We start from the raw sequence: 17,509 nt of genomic DNA, 5'->3' as shown, positions 1-17,509 counted from the left end.
TTTATAACAACATCACAATATTTGTTCAAAGTTGAAAAATATATTTTTTTTTCAAAGCCGTTCCTCAAAAACTGTGCGCATAGGAGAAAAATTAAGGACAGATTCGGAATCAGCGCAGAAAACTCTATAAGAATCGCATAGTGGGAATCGAAATACAAAAAAAGAGTTGAAATTTGTTGAACTGTGTAATTGGGTAAGCGAGTTATATACAATTAGGTAATAAGGTTTACAAATATATTGAATGCTAAGTATTATACAAATATGTTTATTATAAATTCAATGATTGCATTTAGGTATAAGAATACAATTCGTTAGAAATATACTGGCGGGCATCTTGTATAGAAAAACAATCTTAAAATCTATACATATAATAACAAAAATTAGCCCATTCAATGATATCCTCGTTAAACAACAAGTAACAGTGTACACAGTAGAACACGAATGCTATTTCCTAAACAATAATGATTAGGAGTAATATATTAAAATACAAAGTGCTTGGAACACTGTAACGGTGAGGCCAACTGCGTAAGAGACTAATCTGTGTGGTTGCTTAGAGACCACAGCGTACGAAAATGTGTGAACAATCCTCGAAATCACAAAAGTCCTGATTAAAATTCCAGCCAACTGGGCAGATGGATTTGTAGTCAACCACAAAAAGGTTACTATGAACCAAGGTGGAATATTTTCTAGATCATTCAAATGGCATCTGCGCACACGATCGATATCTGGATCTGGCGTAACTTTTCCTCCTTTCACATAAGGAGGATCATCAGGATTCAGAAAGATCTACAAAAAGAATCACGTGATTTCATTTGTTCGTACACATGGTAAACAAGTCGAAATCAATGTTTAATATAAAGGAACTTACCATCTTTAAAAATCTGTAACGGATAGTCATGAATATCACTGCTACCATTTTAAAAAAAACTATTGCAGTCCAATAGCTGAAAATCCGGAAAACTTCCGGCTCGATCCCAAACATGTTCACAGCCATGTCTCTGCCGATGTTGTGTACTGCACGTTCGACGATATACTGACATTAGTAATGTGAGTCCTCTTTATATATGTGTTATAGGCGATGATACAACAAGTGATAAAAAAAAAATGCTGATTATAACATCGTTGAATTAATCATTCATCCCACTCCAGACTCCAGGCATGTGTACTCCGGGTGTATCAATACATATATAGTTGTTATGGTTTCGAAACTCGTTTCGAAACTATCGTTTCGACATTGAATGGTGCTCCACCCTTTATATTCTGCACTGTACACAGTACAATTACACAGAGTTACATTTAAGTTAATCCATGAGTTATAAAATAATTCAATTGAGTGATTCTTAAACATATTTAATAATTACATTTGATAAATATATTTTATTATTATTAATGAAATTTACATGATTATATTTTCGCTCGCCAGGAAATTGTTTACCCTGGATAACTGAATCTCTGTTTCGCGCCAGCGCGATCACGGTCACTCATTGCTACAACCAGTTCTCGCAATAATTTAACGTAAATAGAAAGCGATCAAACTTTTCTGCACGATGTCTTGCAAGTTTTAACACATTTGGACTATAGCTTCTAGACCCGGTAGTTTCGAACGATTTTTCTGCGAATGCAATGTACCGGAAGTTATGTAAAATTCACTGTATTTTACACGAGAGTACACAGTCCACCATGTATAGAATTATCAAACCTGTCCCAGTAATTGGATTTATAATTCAGGATTTAGTCGAGCATATTTGTTCGATCGTATATTGAATGAAGCTTGATTTACTGCTTAACACTGATTGTATTTCTAGTCGCCCTAAATTTCTCTTTTTAAAGTGATCGATACCGCACGTCTCGCTTCATATTTTCCCACACACGAAAAATAGGGTTGTGAAAGAAAAGTCCAGGTGCAAAGAAAATTGAATGGTTGTTCGATACAGACATACGGAAGATTATCGGTAGAGATCTCGTCCAGGCAAAGTGTTAAATGGGTCCTTCTCGGGCAGTGTAGAGGAACGGAACCAGGAAACGCGCTATTTGTTTGCCGACGGTTGCTCAACCCGGCTAAAATGAAACCTAGGCAATAAATTGATCGATATCGTTCGGCGTGCAACGGTGAACTTGATCGCAGCAGCAGCGGTGGCCGACGCTCGTCTTGCAGACAGAGCTATTATTAACGGAACTGTATCGCGGATAGCGTTTGATCGCGATAACACAGCCCGGTAACGGGGCATTCTCGAGTAGAAGTTAATCCCGTCGAGTAACCAAGAAAACCGTCCGACAAAAGTTTTCGCTGGCTGGCTGGCTGGCTGGCTGGCTAGAGGATAGAAGCAGAGGTGCTGCTGAACGCGTGCCTCTCTCGTGAAAAAGAATCGAGTTATTTTCAGCTTCGCAGACTCGCGCACAGACACACGCTCGCGAATATGCTCGAACCACATTTTCGCTCCCTGCAATCTTTACCGGCCGCCGAAAAATCGAAATAATTTAGCACGGCCATTGTGCTCCTTCAGCGCGACCGCATTTCGCAAATTCTTAGAGCTTGCGCAAATTTTTCTTTTTCGCCCGTCAAACATTGATTCGTAAAGGTGCTTTCCATTGAAACGTACAGTCACGATAGATTGAGTAGACCAACGATATGTTTATATTTATACGATTTTGATCAGAAATATAATTATTTCCCATGAACCACCTACGCCACCGTGGACTGTTCAAAATCAAAGCATAGACCACTTCGATACCCGGAACGCCGTTCACCTCTGGCCTTATAAAATCGACTGATAACGACACTCTCCACGAGTATCTCCTTCAGAATTCGCCGAGCATGAACGGCACTCGTTACTGTAAAATTTCAATAGATTCGTGTTACTTTCTATAAATAACGATTTCGCTATCGAAGACAGAGAGGTTTTAATCACGGCAGCTGCGTAGGAAATCGCAGGGCAAGGGGTTAAGCGATTCACAGATGAATAATGCAGAAATGATTCCCGCGAAGAGAGGAACGACTCCCTTTCGCGGCTTCTGGGATGCGTCCTGAAGGTCGGCTCATCTCGTGGCCCCTATTGTTATACCCCGGACCCCGGTTCTCTCTCGTATGTAGATTCCTTCCTCTCATTTAGGCCGAGTCCACCCCTCGAATCGCGGAGGCAGACGTGTTTTCAATCTTTCTCTTCCTCTCTCCTCAATCTCTTTTCTTTTTCTCGTTCGTACAACGAGGTCTGCAATCACCCGGGGATTTCGATGTGCCAGATACTCTGTTTCCCGTCGTTGTACCCGCGAAACCGCAGCGCCGTTAATAGTTGAAAACATTGTTCCACCTTTCGCATACCTTTCCAGTCCAACCGGGACTCGGAAATAACGAAAATAACTATTTCGAACTGCGTAAAGGGATTCCGATTAAAAGGTGTTCTGCGTTAGAAGCTGTTCTGAACTACCACAGTTAGCTAATATAAAGTCAGCGTACAACGGCTGTAAAATTAATGAAATATTACATAATTTCACAAGTTCGTGCCCGATTTTCGTAGATGTCGGATAGCTGTACTGCGCAGTGGAGTGTAGAAAGAAAAATTATATAGTCACCATTCTTTTCTAATTGTAGAAACGAACTTATGCAATCATCTAATACATAGTTGTTAGACGCTGTTCAGAATCTTCATCACGAGTCTGCGAAAACGCGAGTCGATAAGTGTCAAACTGCAGGGAGCATTCCTGACGGAAAATCCAGTTAAACGAGCTCCGGAGCAAACAAGCTTGTAGTAGTCCATCTTCTTCCCGATTTAGGTCACCGTGGGAATCCTTGGGAATCAGGCACGGTCACCGGCGGGTCGCGACATTACCTAGATCACGACCCGGTATCTCAGGGACGTAGCAGCTGGAGTCGGGTCGCCGAAATAGGTCGCGAAAATTTGTGGGTCATCCGCAGGCTGCACGCGGCTCGAAATCCGCGTCGAGTGAACGACCCTGTTTCGGATATCGTGACGACGAGGCCGAAGGAAATCGCTTCCTCCTATCCGGTGCCAATATTTACGCGAGCGACATTGGCGTCGCGACACGGAGATCTTTAGTCTTATTCGTATCCGATGGTCACCGGTCGGGCCGAAACGACAACCGACCACGCGTTTTTTCTACCGTCCGTCATGGTATTGTCAAGGTAACAGTTCCCCGGCGACACGCGCTCGAGACCGTTGCATTATTGAACAGAATCGAATGCACACGCCCGCTCGACGCGGTGTGCAAGTGTGTGCACTGCCGTGTGCTCTGTTCGCAAGTGTCTCCTAGCTTTTCCGAAATGTATGAAACGGACAAAAATGTCCCCCCATTGTTGTTCTCACGTCGAATGGACGTGCACGGTTAATCGCGAATACGCATTTTATCCATTTCCGGGGGAAAAAACGAGAGGACATGGTAGAAACTTCGCTAGAAGTTTTCATTTATTATTGCTGACAGTCGCTCCAGTTAGATCGGATTTTATGCATTCAGGACGTTCTTTTCTATGAAATTGATTCTTAGTAATTCAGCAGCTTCCTTGCCTACGCCGTCTGCTTTCTTGTTAACTTCACTGTGTTCCACGCAACTTTGCTATCGTTAACAGTCACTAGCCGCCTTTCACTGTTATTACTCCTTTGTTAATACACAGTTCCACTCGCGCTGAAAAGTCTCGCCCTAATATCGCTTCCGCGGTCATGGATTCTGATGGCACTACCAACATTTCGGTTTCGTACTCGCTGTCGTCTATAATCAGTTTTGCGCCGAACTGTCCGATCGGGATAATTCGCGCGTTACCGAATCCCGTAAGCGTGCTCGATGCTTCGCGTAATTTCACTTTGTCTATTTTGCGAAAAAGATCTTGCCGGATAAGACTTGCGTACGTCACTGCCCGTATCCACTAGCGTGAAATATGCCATGCTTTCGTCAACGTCTTTTATCGTAAACTTAATCCTTCGTGTTGAGCGTTTTGTGCGTGTCCTTTCTTTATTTTTGCATTTCTTTTTCACACTTTCATCATCGCTCGATGCATCACTGCTTTCGTCTGGACCGCTACTTTCCGCTATTTCATCGTCGACCTCCGTGTTAATCTCTAATTGACGCTTTAGCATGTTCTTCAAATCTTCCTTTTTACTCACAGGGTTCAAATTTAATTTCCTTATTTCTTCCTTCAACTGATCTGCTTTCATTCGATCTATCTCTTCTTCTGTGAGTGTGCCGGTCGCTTTTTTCCCTGCAACTGTCGGCTTGGCTTGTGCGCCTTTTACGGCAGTCTGGGCAGGCATATCTTCAAATTCGTCTGTCCCACTACTGCTCGTTTCCTCCGCTCCGTTTTGTCGATGTGCCATCCTAAATGCCTACCGTTATCCTTTTCTTTTTCAACTTGCTACTTTTGCAGGACAACTTTCACTGCACTTACTATATAACTTCACAACTTTTACACGTTATTTTTCACAATATTGTCTGTTTCCCAATTCAAAACGATCCCGGCCGAGCCCCCACTTGTAGGATCGGGTTTGGAATGAGTTGGCATTCAGCAATATGTGGGTAACAAACGCGTATTTATTTTTTTGGGATGATGAGGTTACAAGGTGATGTTTGCTCTTGCGACTATCGGACACGAGTGTGATTTCTAACGTTTATCCTCCGCTCGTCACTTCGCTCTTTATTCATTTGTTCACGCGTCGCTTTACATTTTTAATCTATTCGCGCGCCCCGAGAAACAACGCTGACCTTCGCTTGCTTTAACGGAAATTACGAATTACAATATTGCTTGCGCGGGGCATCCTTCATTTATGCGGTGCAAATTTGATTTTACATAAAGTCGCGAAGAGCCGTTGTATAATTAAATTTTTGCTAATAAGAAACAGAAAGAGATCATAGATCATAATGTCATAAAGCTTATTCTAAATGGTAAAAAATTGGCTTCATTTTCACCTAAGAAAACGAAATCACTTTCCGAACGACCTGATAATATTTTAAAGAAATTATTCTGGTGTTTTGAAAATCCAATAGGGATGCGATCGATTGTAGAAGCGTAACCTTTCGCGACACCATGCGACTTTTCGACGCGAACGGTGCGTGCACGAGATCCCGGTGCCGTTAAACAACTAATGAGAATCGATCCGACCGGGAACGTGACACGGAATCCCGCGGATCCGTCCTTATTGATACGGGAAACGTTGAAAATGCAGCGTAATTGCACGAATAATCGATCTTACCTGCGGTTCTGCGAATGCCTGTCGCCCCGATGTCATGCGAGATTACCGACCGACTGATAAGTGTTATCGATTTCACCATGCCGCATCGTGAACCGGAACACGATGCTCCGTCTTCTCTCCGCAGCCGAGTGGAAACGAGCTTGATTCCATATTCAGATACCGCGCGAATCTCTGCCGTATCTCACCTAAATCGAATGAGCAACGCGTAGAACACCGTGGCCGATAATCCTGGGAATTGAAATCGGCTGATTTTTCGTCCGGGAAACATTGTCTACATTATCTCACATTTTTGGCAAGTTTATGGTCTCTGGCTGAGCACTTTTTAACAGAGAACTCAACTGAACCGAAAGCGAACTAGAACCATCTTGAAATCTCGTTTAGTATTATTATGTATATGCATAGATGATTTTGAAGGTTATTTTTAGGGTAACAGACTCCCTCAATGTGCTAACTTGTATAAGAAACAGACCTAGATAATATTCAATTGTCTCGAGCGAGTCTCATTGTCAGAGACTCCGGTTGCAGTTTAATAATTCACTTGCATAAACGTGTTGGAATCGCCAATTTTCTGCGCACGCAGATCGACGGCGGATTTCTTTCAGCGTCGGAGAGACCGGTACGAATTATAATCGGAACCGGTTTCTGCGTATCTGACATAGCTCGGTGTCTATCACTGTCTTCTGGTCAACAGTCTAAACGACTATATACATACATAGTTCCGTCAAGCTCGTCGGACGGCGTTGTCCGATGTTTCATGGCCAGCGAGTGTACTTACACGCGTTCCATTTTCTTCAGGTCGAAAAGTTCTCGGGGATGAAAGCTGGAACCGGGACAGAGAGCCGGGCTGTTCCCGAGCTGTCAATTAAATATAAACACGCTCTCCCCTGTCCCGGGAACAGGGGAGAGCACCGCGACGCGACGCGTCCGTCGAAACGCGAAATTCACCGTGTTCCCCTCCTCTAATTAATTCTGGTGGAGAGACCAGACCTGGGAATCGTTCTCGGACAGAAATGTAAACGTAAACACCGGCGGTCTCGGTCTCGCGATGGAAAGTAAGTTAATTCTGGGACGCGCTATCCCGGAGGACGAGGTGGATATTTGGGCCATGACCAGGTTGCGATCAATATAGCGTCCCGTCGGCGAACCATCGACGAAAGTCTGCCAGCTAGCGTCGGGACGACCCTTGTGTACAAGCTCTCCGCGAAATGGATTCATCCTGCAGCGAACCGGCGAAACCCGGATCAGTATGAAACGCGTTTTCATACCGTCTAATTGATTTTCGTAGCCGAGTACACTTTCGTTAATGTATCAGCCACTTTTTGGTTTACTTCAGTCTCCGAGGAGATCGTGATCAGTGACCAAACTCGATAGAATTCCTTGGACAGTGACCAAACAAACCGGTAGAACTTTAACGATTCTTAAACATATTTTATCTTGAATACTCTCCGTAGTTCCCTGACGATATATCAAGTGTATGGTTGGTCATTGGTGGTCACTGACCATTGTGATCACAGATCAACGACCACGCCAGATCGAATTTCCCGGTCAGTGACCGAAATCGATTGAATTCGTTGACATTAAAACTTGACACATCGGGACTAATTAGTTCAAAAAAATTGCTTAAACGTTTCTCCATTGTATTCGACGTCATCCATACACCGTCACTTTGTTTGTTTCATATTTAAATTGGAACGAACTCTGACCACATCCACGCAATTGTATTCGTAACGAAGTAGAGTCGATCGGAAAGAGTTTCATCATTTTCTGAAGAACAGTTCAGAAGTCATTTCGGGAGCAATATGAAGTCCGTGGACGCTTCAGGAACCGCGCAGCTGGTTTCTATACCACCGGTCGCGCTCTGCCGATCTGTTCCACGCACCGACCGTTTCCGCATGCAAAGCAGATCGAATTGTACTACAGAAACCACATATGTATCTACTTCTCGCTATAGAAATCCACTCCTTGCTCTAACAAAATTCACCGCTTGGTAAATCGCGTTTCGGTTGCACAAGCAACCGGCAATTGTCTTCCGAACATTGTCGAGCTGCTTCAAAAGATTCGCAACCAAGTCGTTCTACATACAGCCGCGAACAAAAGTGTTGGCACAGTACGTACTCTCATTTCTTGCAATTGATACAGAGAATTTTTATATTGCACAGAGCAGCCATTATATCTGCTAGGCACTGGTGTAGAATAATTGTCCAACATCCATCGAATAACATGGTTACAGCTATTAGATTAGACATAATCGTTACATAAAATGTTATTCAAATCAGTTCAATAACGCATACCGTTCAATTATGAAGCTATAAATTACATACGCAATTAAGAGTTAGCAGTGCCAATATTTTTTGTTGCCAATTGTATAATAGTTTCTCCCGCGGTACTGCTAGTTCCGAGAAGCGCCGCCAACACGATTATCAATCCGATTCTAACGCGCACGTTCTTCTTTTCCAGGCACATATGAAGTTCCCGCCGGATTATCCATATAGTCCACCGAGCATTCGGTTTATGACGAAAGTTTGGCACCCGAACGTGTACGAGGTGAGTAAATACGGGAATTATCGATCCTCCCTTCATCCCCTTTTCACGTTTCACCCTGCGCCTCGCCCTCGTCCACCTCTCGTCCCTTTCCAATCTCTCTCTCTCTCTCACTGTCTCACTGTGCTCCCTCATCGCATCATCTTTCTCTCTTTCTCTCTTTCTCTCCCTGCTGGCTCTCTCGCGTCACTCTCTCTTTCCTCTCCCTTTCGCTTTCTCGGGGGCTCTCTTTGTCCCTCGCCCTCCGTTTTGTAGCTTTCGTGTCGTCGCAGTGTTTCGTCCAATGGGGAAAAAACAAAACTTTAATGTGTGCGATCTACACATTTTTTCTATCCTGAAAAGATTCATAAAAAAAACATAGATTGTAATTTACGACTTGAATTGAGACTTGAAATTTACTATTCTATAATTTACTGAGTGTGTTAAAGTGTTATAAAACTTTTTAATTGGAAAAATATTTTTTCTACGATTTTTTTTAAGAGAAGTACCGAGTACAATTGTTTCGTTGAAATTGAAAATACTTTTTACTCGATAAGAAACAAGGTCATCTCAATGTTCTTTGAATGGAAATGCATTTTTACCACGTTTTTATTAGCTCGCTTTCTTGTTTGTTTGTTTGTTTGTTTGTCTGTTCGGTGGCAAATTTTGCAATTGATTTTAAATTTATGCACCATTCGATTTACATGTTTATTTTGCAGGGACCAAAAATAACAGTTATTTTAAAATTCTATAGGATAAAAATCATTAATAAACAGTTGATTATTACTGAAATTTAAGATAATGTACACAAAATATAAAGAAAAAAATTCGACGAACAAAATGATGAAAAATATCGATTTTTATACTTTTTGGTTACAAATAACGGTTATTAGTGTCCAAAAAATTGAATCCTCTTCGATAACTGTTATCGATGACAAAAACTGTTTCGATTGCTCAAAGCTGTTATCGATGGGAGAAGTTCATTTCGATCGCTCATAACAGTTATCGATGATCGAATTTCTTTTCACTTGTTCATAATAATTATTGATGCGAAAATTCATTTTGGTTGCTTATTTAATTATTGAGTTGTCTACCCTTTTTCGGATGGAGCAAGCCTGTGAAATTCATTGAGAAGGTTTCGTACAACACGACAAATCAACAGACCATAAGAACAACACAAAATCTGTTTTTGTTTGTCACATTATAAATTTTCATTGTAGCAATTAATATTACGAATAAAAAATTTATGAAATAATTGATTGTCTACCATTTGAAAGTTGTACTATTTAATAATAACAATTACAAATTTCCTTCATCAATAACTGTTATGAACGATCGAAATGAACTTCTGTCATTGATAACTGTTATGAGCGATCGAAATAAATTTATCTTCTTAAAAAAACAATTTTCGGTTACTTCTTAATCCTTATCTGTAACCAATACGATTTTAGTCGATGAAATACTTCTAATTTTATGGCTTATTTTCTTTTTGGTTATAACAATTATGGTCCCTGCTATTTTGTTTAAGAAAGTACGAAGGTACTTCACATGAAAATCAGCTAGTTTAAGATTTATGATTTTTTCCCCGAATGCTTGTGTACTCGAAGCAGTGTGCGTCGGGACTCGCAAAACCTGCGGCCTGCTCCTCCGGCACACACAGCTTCGCTATCTTCCTCTCTGTCTCGCTTTATTTCTCAGCGTCTCCTTGTTTCGCCATGAAAACGCGCGTCTGAGTACACGTGTCTCGAGGGATATTAAGCGACCGTAATTTTGATAATTGACGGCTTTACCGGCGCGGTGAAATCTGCGCGGGCCGCGAAATCGACGCTGGTTTTCGAGGACTTTTTAATTCCCGTGCTTTCTCGGATCATCGGGACACGAGCCTGTGCAAGCGTGTTGCGCGCGTATGCGAGCGTATCCGCTTGGTTTTACGCCAATCGCCGTCACGGTGATATCGTTACCGACGATTCTCCAGCGAGCACTTATCTCCCGGCTTCATCCAGCGAAATTCGAATCGAGTGAAAGGTGTAGAGGAGGGCCGCCTCTGCATCGAGGATCTTGTTATTTATTACTCCCAGCGCTTGTAAATACAACGCGGGGGAAAACCGGTGGAATTTTTAGCGGAACGCGCCAGGGGGATGCTCGATTGATTTAAATACCCCGGAACAACCCCTTAAATAATTTCTACCGCCCTGTATTTTAGCGGAACCGGTCCCGGACTATCCTAATTATCTCTCGTCCCACGTTCCAGCCCGTCGCTTGAAATTATTATTTCGGTAATCGCTTCTTGCGTAGATGTATAGGCTTTTTCCATTCTTTAATTTTGCTGTGGAACAAACTGTGTTCTGAAGCAATTACACTAATTTTATCGCTTTTTAAATGCCAGCTACACGTTTGTCCTATGAACGCGCCAAATCCGCAATCTAATAATGAACTATTGAAAGCGTTCGAGCGTACGAGTAGCGACGAGATGGCGATAGTAATAGGGGGCACAAGAGGGTAGTTACCGAAACGAACGGGGTTGGGGTTGTTCGGGAATGATTTTCGCGGAAAGCATCTCGTTTTCGAAGCATATCGACCTCTCTCGAGCGAGAGCGCTCTCCATGTGACCCTTCAGCGCGGGTACGAAAGAGTCAATGACCGTCCAAAGCTCGTTGGACATCCATGTCCAGTCACTTGTTGGAAGGGATGAGACTAGACTAACACGTCACGGTTAACGGGAATAACGCGCGTAAATTTCATTCGTCGAGCAAACGCCGCATTAATTACGCGTCCCGGTCGGGCCGAACGAACGCACGATTATTATGAAGAAAGCCCGCGGTTTATCGGGCGTCTGAAACCGCGGGAGCATCCGCCAGTCCGATTAGTTAATTTTGAATGCACTGTTGAGACAAAGGATTATGACTTTCCAGACCCCGTCTACCGTTCAAAATGACTGTACAAATTTTACAGCTTTTCTTTCTGTTTATCTTGATCATACCCACCTTGATCTGTTAGTAGAAATAGCAGAAATATCTCGGATAATATTTTTCCTATTTATTATAACGATGAGCAGCCTGAATGATTAAAAAGTTCGACAATTTTCACGAATTGTATCATTGAAAGGGAGTTCTGGAGAAACTGTTAGGAAATAACCGGACATGAAAACTGCTCTATAAAAAAGTTGCAAGCCAGAATGAAGAGTACAGGCGTGTGAAAAACATGATCAAAGATCTATTTCGATCTGGTAAACATCGCTACAGAAGCAGCTTATTCCTAGATTATCTTCCAAGTTCAAAGGGTGAAAACAACCCTCTAGTCGTTCAATAAGATTCTTCCCGGAAGAATACAAACAAGTATCGCTGTCCCTAATTATTTTTTAAAGGTTTTGGCGGCGTCTTGTAGACGGGCAGAATAAAAAATGAAAGAAAATTGCAATTCTTAGCGTGTCGCGTACGGTTCGGAGGGAAACGGTTTCACTGGAAAGCGATCGGCCAGACACACGGCGGCGACGACGCGACGGTGTGTCTTCGATAATAATTACTTCGCCCGAGGAAAAGAAACGTAGGGTAGCCGTCGTGTGTCGCGGGGTTCACCTAACTTTTCCCCGATGAAAGTTCCGCCTCGCTCTCCGTTATGTCGTGCGAACATGCTCGGCTGTTGTACGACCGCGTGTATGCTATTTTCCGCGCGATGAATACTTTTCATACGTGTCGTGTCTTTTCGACCTCGCTCTCCGAGGCCAACGTACTTTCCCGTCGCCTCGCCTCGTCTCGTCTCGTCTCGTCTCGTCTCACGACTCCTCTCTTTATCTCTCTGTCGTTCGTCCGCTATCTCTTCCTCCTTTCTTCGAGAAAGATTAATCTACCGCGAGAGCCTAACGATAAACAAGAATACGAGTAATTTGTTTAATGAGCATGCAACGGCCGGTCCCGAAGAACCCTTCGGTGTTCTGTCACCTCGATGAACCCTGGCAGCCTCGTGATTATCAGTCAATCGAAGCGTCTTCTCGCCGATACGTTTCAACCGTGTCGGGTCGTGCGGGTCACTCGGGTATGCGCCACGCTTGCCTCGATACAAGTTGCGCGTTGCCTCGGTGCAAGGTGCGCCTCATCCCCTCCACTCGGCCCCGAAGCTGCTCGATAACCACCCTCGGCTCATTTTGCCTCTGGTCACACTGCCATGTTTTAACGGGGGAGACTCGTCTCCAGGATTCCAAGGTTGCGGGATGTTTACGTTTACGAAAACCATAAAGCTGCGACAGCTGCGTACAGAGTTGGGCAAAAACTTTATTTAAATAAAAATTTTTCCCCAACTCTGGCTACATACTGCCGAATAATGTAAATAACGCCTCGTAAACATAAAAAAAAATATATAAAAAAACTTTTTAACAACCACGCTTATGTTAAAGTGCACTAACAAGGAGAAAATAATTTTTTTAGACGTTAGCGACAATAAATAAAAGCGTGGAGCGCTAAACTATATTGACGCAATTTTCGTGGGAACGAAGATTGTTCCAGAGAACTATCTACCAATAATTTTTTTAGACATTAGCGACAATAAATAAAAGCGTGGAGCGCTAAAATATATTGACGCAATCTACGTGGGCGCTCCACGCTTTTATTTATTGTCGCTAATGTCTAAAAAAATTATTGGTGGATAGTTCTCTGGAACAATCTTCGTTCCCACGAAGATTGCGTCAATATAGTTTAGCGCTCCACGCTTTTATTTATTGTCGCTAATGTCTAAAAAAATTATTTTTTCCTTTTTAGTGCACTTTAACATAAGCGTGGTTGTTAAAAAGTTTTTTTATATATTTTTTTATTTTCTACTTTTTAGTCCTTACATCTCTTGTAATCGATTTTAATTACCACTTCAACCATCTTTTGTAAAAGGAAAAATATTGTGTCATGACGGTTGCAAATCGAAGTTTCCATTCTGTAGGATCAATAGTTCAGGAGCTATTTCAGTGTTTTTGACAGGTAAGGGCGCCGCCATATTGGTTTGTAGTGACGACCGCGAGCCGCTTACCGAGCAGAATCGGCGGTCCTTGTCGCCCTTCATCCCGACCTAATCCTAACCAACTCAGTAAGTAAACTGAGCTCCTACGATGCAAAGTGGGCCAGTGGAGTGGGGATGAGTCGGAGTGGGAACACGTAGTGGAGTAGGTAAGCGCTTGCGCGCGGAGTGGGGAGCCGCGATGAGGGACTACCGAGCGTCGCGCGGGGAGGTGTAATGGTTAAAATTTTAATAGTTTATATCTCCTAAACGCATAGTTTTTTTTTTTAATTTGTTTTTTAATATTGCATTGTCACCCAGTTCTGAGCTATGTTTGAAGTTTCAAGTCTCTAGCTCATCGGGAAGTGGTTTAAAATTCGATTACAAGATTTGACGCATACAACAACAACGACACGGCAAGCTAATATAAGCGTGGTAAAATAGGACTTCCGTGCAGTGTGTCCAGACAGGAGTAATCGAAAAGGAATCGGGGGGAATACAAGTACCCCCTCTCTGATGACCAGAGTAATATGTGACACGTTGCGCTACGAGAATAGAGTGAAGCAGAGTGAGGCGAATGGAAGACACGTTGCGCGTGCGCGATAGAGACTGAACGGTGGAATAGGATAGTGGAAGGGGATAAGGTGGAGAGCCTGGAGGGGGAAAAGATGTTGGTTTCAACATGAATCTGGCCACACTGCTTCCGTGGGCAATCGCGGCCTAGATCGATCTGTTATCTGGGTTACGCTTGGTTCGTCGACAATCCATTTCACCGACAGTTTTCATCGACAGTAACTTTCGTCGACACTATGTTCTCATCGACAGTCCGTCTTTAGCGACAGGTTTGAGTTCATTATTCATATCGCTTTAATTTCGTTACTTGATATTTGTGTAATTATTGTATTAGGTTGTTGCAATTAAAGTGACTGTTTTTAAAACTTTTTTGAAACTTCCCGCCTTTGTAGTTTAGTTTTTCCACGACAGATGGCGTTGAAGTTGTACAATTTGAAAAGCACATATCCCGTACATGAATTTGCGAGTATAAAATTAATGATATGTATTATACAGTGTACATGATTCAAAATCGATTTTCGTCCACTATGGAAAAAAGGAAATTCGTATAATTTACTTGTACGAGTTAAAACTGGGACATACTGCGTCTGAAGTAGCGAAAAACGTAAATGCTGCTTTTGGTGAAGGTATAGCAAGTGATCGGACCATAAGGCGTTAGTTTAAAAAAGTTTCGTTTAGCAGCTGTTAAAGATTTAGATTTAAAAGAGATAGTTGAAAGGGATTCACGTCTAACTGTTCGGGAAATCGCGGAGAGGACCAATATACACTATGTATTCCACTGTCTCCCGACATCTGAAGGCTTTGGGAAAAGTAAAAAAGTTAGATAAATGGGTCCCACAAGAGCTCACTGAAGCTCACAGTTCTTCATTACTTTTGCGACATAATAATGAAGGCATATTAAACAGGATAATTACCTGTGACGAAAAATGGATTCTCTACGACAATCGACGACGATCTGCACAGTGGCGCAGTTGAAACTCCAAAGCATATGCCGAAACCGAACCTTCATCCGCGTAAAATATTGGTGTCTGTATGGTGGTCAGCAAAGGGTATTGTTCATTATTTATTTTTAAAAAAAGGTGAAACCATAAATGCTGATAAATTCCGTCAGGAAATTGATATTATATAATGTACGAAAAACTGTGTGTTCAACAGCCGGCATTAGTCAATAGACGTGGTGTGATATTGCTTCACGATAATGCTCGATCACATATTGCGAAACAAACAGTAAAAAAATTAGCAGAGTTGAAGTGTAAAGTTCTTCCTCGCCCTCCTTATTCGCCTGACCTGTCACCTACTTATTACTATTTTTTTAAGCACCTAGATGGCTTTTTGAATGGAAAAATATTCAAAGAAGAACGTGCTGTAAAAACTGCATTTGATGAATTTATTGCCTCACGTTTATTAGATTTCTACCAGAAAGGCATTGTGGCATTTGCATCACGATGAAAGAAGTGCATTGATGTCGATGGAAATTATTTTGATTAATGAAATATGAATGAAGCTTGTAAAATAAAAGTTTATGTTAAAGATTCAAAACGGCCATTTCATTTGCGGCAACCTAATACAATTTTGTTATGTTTCGTAGTCTATACATGGATGTACATTCGTAGCATTCGTTCTGTTTATTCACATTTTTTATATGTATTTACACAATTATGTTTGAGATTAAATGAAACATTATGATTTTTTATTCATTTGTGTATACCTATTAATAAATTTTGTTTAGTTGAAGAAATTCTGATTAATATAAAGTAGCAATTAAAACTTTTATGAAAATAACAACGCTTTGTAATTCTCTTTATTATTTGTTATACAAGCAACTAAATGCGTCGAGAACATAACAATGATAATAACGATTAATCTACATTAGCAAATACGCGAATTTGGTGTCAGTGGAAATGAATGAACTCAAAACATATGTCTACGATTTGACCGTGTCGATGAAAACATAGTGTAGACGAAAGTTGCTGTCGGTCAAATCGTGTCGATGAAAACAGTGTCGGTGAAATGGGTTGTCGACGAACCAAGGGTAACCCCTGTTACGTATCTAGCGCTTTTGACTACTGAAAACCCCCATCTTTTGAATTACCGAGAAATGAGAAGGCGAATGCCGCACCCTTGCAATCCTGGAAACGAGTCTACCCCTTAAGCAAAATTGCAATGACAAATTCGAGAAACGGTTTCCAAGGGCGCAGCTAATAAACGAAGAGTAGAGAAAATGGGGCAGAGAACGAGCGGCCGCGTCAATGCGACTGGTAAACGGTTGCCGACGTTCAGGGGCTCGCATAGGCGTCGGCGTCGGCTGTCTCTGAAATAATAGAGGCACGTTGCGTTGTCGGAACGTGTCTCGTAATTCGTGTGTAAACCGACGGAATCTGCGTAACGCGGGCACGTTCAATGACGGACGAATGACTTTCCAACGAGGTCCCTTTGTCCGCGATCGTCTCGCCACGTGAGTCACGTGCGTGAGAGATTTGTTGCTCCGCGGGGGATCTTGGCCGATGCCGTAAACACCAGACCGAGAACCATGGGGACAATAATAGGCTGCAGAGCCTAAGCAGTAGTGTGCTAAGTCCGATTTTCTTTTTCCGTGTACGGCGGACGGCATTGTTCCCGCGGAAACTGTTTGTCGAATGACAGGTTGCTCTTAACAGATAACGCGTACCGCCTCCTCGGACAAAACGAAACTCTTTCTTTGTCGGCGATGGATGCCGATCTGCGAAACGCTACCAAAAGATGCGATCGCGCGCGGTGATGATCGACAGTGATTGCACATACCTTGAAGAAGTTTTTATAATTTTTATTTTCTTCTATTTTTATCTTATGTATTGAGTTTTTGCGTCGATTCATCGCGCGGTCTTATTTCTGTCCGATGTACTTTCTCTGCTTCGATTATTTTAGTTTGACCTTCCCGACGAAACTTTGAGGGGCACATGTTTACATAACAGCTTTTTATTCCAGCGAAATTAAAGTTGTAGGCTTCAATTAGAAAAGTACCTCTTTCAGTAATGATTTAAGTGATTGAAGTATTCGTAGCATAACATCCGCCATGGATGTTCCTGGCGAGATCTTCATACAATACTACTTACATAATCTAACGTCTGGCCGTAATACTTCTTGACCGGAGTATACCATTACATCAGTTATTGTCCAGAGTACTCAATTTTATCCGAGTAAATTGTTCTTACATAAGATTAGAAATAACCGTGTAAAGTGCTTTTCGCATCGGCTTTGAAAAT

At 42.2% G+C, this 17,509-nt stretch overlaps 2 protein-coding genes across 2 annotated transcripts in view; one reads left to right on the top strand and one right to left on the bottom strand.

The window, feature by feature from the left end:
- Window positions 1-17,509, top strand: part of LOC143207498 (ubiquitin-conjugating enzyme E2 R2) — a 49,364-nt gene that overhangs the window by 14,641 nt on the left and 17,214 nt on the right. Inside the window, exon 2 of the mRNA XM_076421054.1 lies at window positions 8,655-8,741. Coding sequence (XP_076277169.1) covers window positions 8,655-8,741 — 87 coding nt within the window. The remainder of the gene's footprint in view (window positions 1-8,654; window positions 8,742-17,509) is intronic.
- LOC143207500 (microsomal glutathione S-transferase 1-like) lies at window positions 466-1,005 on the bottom strand. Its single transcript, XM_076421057.1, has 2 exons — window positions 869-1,005; window positions 466-786 (listed from the first exon to the last, which is right to left on the bottom strand). The coding sequence occupies exons 1-2, from the start codon at window positions 992-994 to the stop codon at window positions 466-468; spliced, it is 447 nt and encodes a 148-aa protein (XP_076277172.1). The 5' UTR covers window positions 995-1,005.

Source organism: Lasioglossum baleicum, chromosome 3, assembly GCF_051020765.1.
Source record: "Lasioglossum baleicum chromosome 3, iyLasBale1, whole genome shotgun sequence".
In the NCBI taxonomy this organism is placed as follows: domain Eukaryota; kingdom Metazoa; phylum Arthropoda; class Insecta; order Hymenoptera; family Halictidae; genus Lasioglossum; species Lasioglossum baleicum.
Note: the sequence above shows the minus strand (reverse complement) of the source record. Positions and strands in the feature narration are given on the sequence as shown.

Excerpts from the sequence above, each read along its gene's own strand:
- LOC143207500 (XM_076421057.1), bottom strand. The coding sequence starts at position 994 with ATGGCTGTGAACATGTTTGGGATCGAGCCGGAAGTTTTCCGGATTTTC. Across the intron at positions 787-868 it reads GTTACAGATTTTTAAAGATG|ATCTTTCTGAATCCTGATGA; the intron begins GTAAGTTCCTTT and ends TTCTTTTTGTAG.